Genomic DNA, 5,958 nt, shown 5'->3' with positions numbered 1-5,958 from the left:
GACTTTCCTCCTTGGCCTCGGTACCTTTTACTCGATTTCCCGGCCTGTAAAGGGGTGATAGCGGTGACTGTGTCATCTGAGGGTCCCCCCCAGCCTCTGGAGCCTCTGCCTGTCTCCCCGGCTCCAGAGGTGGGTGCCGCTAGATGGCACTGGCCGTTCAGGCGAGGGCAGCGCTTCAGGAAACCTCAGGTTCTTTCTCTCCTCCCCTTACTGTAAAATGATGTGCTGTTTGGGTGAAAGGAGTAATGTCAATCCAATCGTAGTGATAACTTCAAATTTGGGGTCGTTACAGGCCGCTCAGTCGGAAAGCGAGAAGAAATTAAAGAAAGAAGATAAGAAAAAAGAATTGCAAGAATTAAATGAGCTCTTCAAGCCTGTGGTCGCTGCACAGAAAATTAGCAAAGGTATGAGTCACTGCATTCTCTTATGTTCTCCTATTCATACATCCACTACGGGTAAAATAATTCTAAAAATCCAGCTCATTTTCAAGTGAAGTAGATCTGTTTCCTCTCTCTCTAGTGTACCAAGTCGCTTCTCAGTAATGATGTGACTCTTTTTAGGAAGTCAGCTGGGGTTACGATGTCATTAGACTATCAAAAGCCACGCTGACAATGACGGGGCAGCTATGGATACTTTGCTGTGTTCGGGTTCGTTAATTAAGTACCCCTGGGTCAGCGGCACGTTGGGGGTTTTATTTTGGTGTGGTGGTAGTTGCTTAAAGCAGCCTCTGTCCCCAGGGACATGTGAACATCCAGGTGCTTCAGGGAACAGAGTATGCTAAGTTTTGTCTTCACAGAAAACGTGTGTGCCAGTCGGGACAGTTACTTCTGTCCCACCCCACAGTCACCTGCAGGACCTGGTTTCGGAAGTTGTGGTCTTACCTGAACTCAGTTACTGAACAGTTTTGTGATAACACGTAGGTTTGAGAGTGTTTGAGTCTAGGAAGCTCTACAGGTGGCAGCCACGCCATCATCCTTCCGGCAGTGAACTAAATGTTATCAACTCTTTTGCTTCATTAATCTTCTGGAACTAATGAGATGATGTGCAGTAACTCGTGACTTCTCTGTCACGAGTGTGATTTCTCTGTGTGTCTTTAAAGCAAGCCTGGTATTTGTTCGTTGTGGCACTTGACAGCACGGCCAGGTTCTGGTCACGATCTCCAGTGGTCGGTTTTCTCCAAAAAATGTAGCTCTTGACTTGAAATTATTTCAGGAGGCTAATAACGTCCTAATTAGAGCTTTGCCTTTCCGTGGAGATTGCCAGCAAGGAGGGCCGTGTTACCTGAGTTTCTTTTAGGGATCCACTCTCTTTAAAAACTAGATTTTTAGTTAAGGTTTTAAGCAGGTGTTGCTGTACACACTCTGGTCCCTGGGGACTTGGACTAAGCTTAAAATCAGCAAGTGGAAAACGAGCTTAAAACTGAATGTGAGCACTTAATGAATATTGCAAGTACAGCATTTCTGCTTTAGTTGTCTCATAACTATGTTTCTACGTGCTTTCCTTTCTTTTCTGGCCTCCCAGGGGTCAAATAATTCCCGTGGTGGGGTGCTAGTTAAACTCTAGTCGGGTGGATAGCATCATTCATGCTAGAACAGCACTTGCTTATTCTGGGGGCTGTCAGCAGGCATCTGGTTTCCGCTGTTCAATCAAGCCGCGCGAGTGAGCGTGAGTTAGGTTACTGTAAGCTGTCCTGGGGCTCTGGGAAGGAAAGGCCAGCCTCCAGGAGATGCTCCGCTGCCTGTTAGAGGCAGGAGCGGCTTGTGGTGCGGGGAAGAAGCTGCAGAGCGATGTGTTTCACGCGTCCTGCGCATGGGTCGGTTGCCCAGGCACGCCGTCTGTATTTCTTCAATGTGCCAGCTTTGGTACTTCATGCAAATAGCATGCAAAGTAAACGGGACGCCTTCGGGACACGGGGCGTTCAATTGTGATGAACTCCCCGTTAAAGAACTTGAGTGTTGTTAAGAGGTGGGTTTGTTCCCTACAGATCCTAAAGATTGTGTGGTCCTAGACCTTGTTCTCAGGGCTCTTCCTACACAGCTTCTGCTCCAGTTTTGTGTTTTGCTTAAAAGTGGTACTAAAATCCCTTTCTCTGCTCAGGTGCTGACCCCAAATCCGTGGTTTGTGCTTTCTTCAAGCAAGGCCAGTGCACTAAAGGAGACAAGTGCAAGTTTTCTCATGATTTGTCTCTGGAAAGGAAGTGTGAAAAACGAAGTGTCTACATCGATGCAAGAGATGAAGACCTCGAAAAAGGTGCCGTGCTTCTGGAAAATGACTGCTGAGCTGTTCTGATCCTGAAACCGGATCTTTAAGATTACGGGTTATGTTGTGGCTGTGATCCCAAAGAGGGTCACTGACCAAGGCAGCCCATCCCACTGCCTTCATGGTCACGAAGGGCAGCGAAGCGCGCTCGCAGGTTTCCTTTAGACCTTATCTGGAAAAGGCAGTACGCCCAAGCGGTACCGGGGGGCGGTTTTAATCCCGCTGCGTAGCGTGTGTCAGACGGGCAGCCAGTTTGTGCAGCACTTGGTCTCTCTGACATTTGCTGCTTTCTCCTGAGTTCTGTAAGAGGAGGAGCAGGCCTAACGAGCCGTCGTCGCTGCCTTCCGGAGCTGCTGCTACTGTTGGCCCAGAGATGCACGGTTCTCCCGTTCGGGGTGCTTGGGACTTCTGCTGTGACTTCATCTCCTTTCTCCCCATCGTTTGTTGACGCAGTACTCTGGATCTTACTTTTAATTGGCAGGGATGAGAGGTTTTGTTGCCAGAATGATTTGATTTTCCGTACTTTATTATGTGCTGGTCTTCTATTTGAATTTTAGCCTGTGTTGTCCTGAATGGAAGTGATAGGATCCCATTGGTGATCTTGCTTCTTTTAACTTGAACACAGAAAATGTGGTCTTATCCCTTTGGATCCTCGAGTTACACCATCTCTATTGCTGAACCCTAGCCTCCAACCTTCTCTTCTACTCAATCCTTTTCCTTTTTTTCCTTTGTCCATGCGCAGCAGTTTACAGGTGGAACGACGCATTGTTTAGTCTTTGACAGGCATAAAGTGTTTCTGTTAAAGTACCAATTTCTGATGCTCTGGAGGAAGTAGGGAACAGCGTAGGAGAGCCTGAAAACCTTATTGTAGAGCAACAGGACAAGGGGTAATGGGTTTAAATTGAAAGTGGGGAGGTTTAGATTGGAGATCAGGAAGAAATTCTTCCCGCAGAGGGTGGGGAGGCACTGGAACAGGTTGCCCAGAGAAGCTGTGGATGCCCCATCCCTGGAAGTGTCCAAGGCCAGGCTGGAGGAGGCTTGGAGCAACCTGGTCTAGTGGAAGGTGTCCCTGCCCATGGCAGGGGGGGTGGAACCAGATGGGCTTTAAGGTCCCTTCCAACCCAAACCATTCCATGATTCTAGGCCTGAATTTACTTTCCATTCTATAAACTAACTGAAACATAAGAATTGCATGTTAAAACTCTTCTTGGGGAGAAAAGCAACCTGACAGCACTGGTTGGGATGTGTGATTTTTGTGAAACCATCTGTTGTCTTTTTTTTCCAGATACAATGGATAACTGGGATGAGAAGAAGCTGGAAGAAGTGGTGAACAAGAAGCATGGTGAGGCGGAAAAGAAAAAACCCAAAACTCAAATAGTATGTTCTTTTTTTTGTTAATTGAGCTGTAGAGAATGACCCGCAGGCTGGTATTAGCGGTGGTTGTCTAAGGACTCTGGAATATTAGAACGATACGCTGAGGGTACAGTCGAGCCGGTGGTATTTCTAACAACGTATTTAAAACCACCCCGGAGCGCGCTCGGTCGTCACAAGGCTTTTTTTTCCCCTCATCTAAGATGAAAATGGTTGGCGGGTGACGTGCTCTCGGACTGGAGATGGAGGGATTGATAATGTAGCTGACACATCCCGCTTGCTCCGAAGGCTGGAGCACTGCGATGGGATAGGTCTGTCACTTCATTCCAGTGACCGCCAGCTCTATTGGCCTGTGTCTCTCCTGGGTGGCACGTGGATGTGGAAGGTTAATTTTCCTCCTGTAAGCTCAAATTGAATGATTGGGAGCAATTTGTAGTTCCTGATGTCTAACTTCAAGAACATTCTGTAGTTCGTGCAGTAAGTGGTGTAACCCCTTAGTCTCTTCTTTTTTTCCCCATTCTTCAGAACTATTTCACCTCGTTTTCGATACTGAATAATTATTCTGTTGATACTGCTTAAATTATCAAAGCCTTGATATGGCTAAGTAAGTGTGAACTGTGAATTGCTTGCTAAAAGTGCCAGGGTGGCATCTGTACCTCAGGATCATGACCTGGAAGGTTTAACCTCCCAGGGTGGGGGGGAGATGAGGTTGATTTTTGATTAAAACGACGCTGCTGGTGACGAGCGGGAAGATGCCAGCGTGCTCTCACGCATGCCGCTGGGGTTACGGTGGTACCCAGCCGCCAGCCTTCTGCGCCATCCTTGTCCTTGCAAAGTGCAGTTATCAAGGGCAAAAAGCTGTTGGTGACGTGAGTCTTAGGTGATGAGTGGCCCTGCTTTTGTCTGGTTTTTAGCAGCAGTGTGTTCCACATGCCTCCATGAGCCCGACTGGCTTTGACTTAACCGTACTCGCTGCGCGCGTGGTGTGAGTCGCTGGGGATGGAAAGGGAATGCAGCGCTGACGACCGGTGTTGTTTTATGCAGGTCTGCAAATATTTCCTTGATGCTATTGAAAACAACAAATACGGATGGTTTTGGGTCTGTCCGGGCGGCGGAGACAACTGCATGTATCGCCACGCTCTCCCGCCAGGCTTTGTGCTGAAAAAGGACAAAAAGAAGGAGGAAAAGCAAGATGAAATTTCCTTAGAAGATCTAATAGAAAAAGAGGTAAAGTTGTCAGACAGGTACCTTCTGGTGGCATTTGTTTTCAATACTTTAGAGGGACAGTTGTAAATACGCTTTTTAGTTATTAATTAGGAAGTTGAAATGTTTTTACAGCCGTGTGAGCTCAGGTGCAGGACGTGTGGTATTTGGCACGTGTTTCTGTTGAAGCTGTTACCTCGTGAGTAGATTAAACTGCAGTTGGATGCTTAGTGCAGGGGTTCCTAACCCCTGTTTTTAGGAGGCTCCTATTTCTTACTGCTCTTTTCCCTTCATCGACTGCTTCTGTGGGCCTTTCTCATCCCCAGCTCACTGCCTCCCTGGCTCTCGCAGACCTCTGTAACGAGGCAGCCACACCAAGGGAACGGGGCCTTCTGAGGGCTCTGCTTGTTTCCGTCGGCCTTGCCTGGCAGAGGCAGCGGGGGGAGAACCTGAGCGATCACCACCGTTTTCCCTCCTTCTCCACTCCTCACGTTAACTTGCGTGTCGACGTTGCCTTACGAACTGGCAGATGGCGTGCTGTCGGTCTTTCAGCTGATGGCCCTCGTTTAGCAGCAGTGAGAGCGACGAAGGGCTTGGAAAAGGTCTTCAGTTAGTTGCTGGGAAAGAGCAATGAAATCCCTCGTTGGTTACGGCCTTTGGAAACAATTTCTACCCCTAATCAGTCTCTTTACTTGACAGCGTGCTGCCTTAGGACCAAACGTCACCAAAATAACACTAGAGTGTTTTATTGCCTGGAAGAGGAGAAAAAGACAAGAAAAAATTGATAAGGCTGAGCAAGACATGGAGAGGAGGAAAGCGGATTTTAAAGCTGGCAAAGCACTGGTGGTATGTTCTGTGCTCCGGTCCTTGATGTAAGAAGGAAGTAACTAGGTTTGCGTCCAGCTCTGGAGCCCTCAACAGCAGGATATCGACCGGTTGGAGGGAGTCCAGAGGAGGGTCAGGAAGATGCTCCGAGGGCTGGAGCCCTCTGCCATGGGGACAGGCTGGGGGAGTGGGGGGTGTTCAGCCTGGAGTATAGCACCTTCCAGTGCCTGGGGGGGCTACAAGGAACCTGGGGGGACTTTTCCCAAGGGCCTGTAGTGACAGGACAAGGGGTAACGGGTT

General features: G+C 48.4%; 1 protein-coding gene across 1 annotated transcript in view; it reads left to right on the top strand.

The window, feature by feature from the left end:
- Positions 1-240: 240 nt before the first annotated feature.
- The window catches only part of ZC3H15 (zinc finger CCCH-type containing 15), a gene marked incomplete at its 5' end in the record, with an annotated part of 7,514 nt that continues 1,796 nt past the window's right edge, over positions 241-5,958 (top strand). Inside the window, 5 exons of the mRNA XM_010160601.1 lie at positions 241-404; positions 2,098-2,250; positions 3,545-3,636; positions 4,675-4,857; positions 5,533-5,679. Of these exons, the coding sequence (XP_010158903.1) occupies positions 241-404; positions 2,098-2,250; positions 3,545-3,636; positions 4,675-4,857; positions 5,533-5,679 (739 nt within the window). The remainder of the gene's footprint in view (positions 405-2,097; positions 2,251-3,544; positions 3,637-4,674; positions 4,858-5,532; positions 5,680-5,958) is intronic.

The sequence above is a fragment of the Eurypyga helias genome, unplaced genomic scaffold (assembly GCF_000690775.1).
Source record: "Eurypyga helias isolate BGI_N326 unplaced genomic scaffold, ASM69077v1 scaffold22870, whole genome shotgun sequence".
In the NCBI taxonomy this organism is placed as follows: Eukaryota; Metazoa; Chordata; class Aves; order Eurypygiformes; family Eurypygidae; genus Eurypyga; species Eurypyga helias.
Note: the sequence above shows the minus strand (reverse complement) of the source record. Positions and strands in the feature narration are given on the sequence as shown.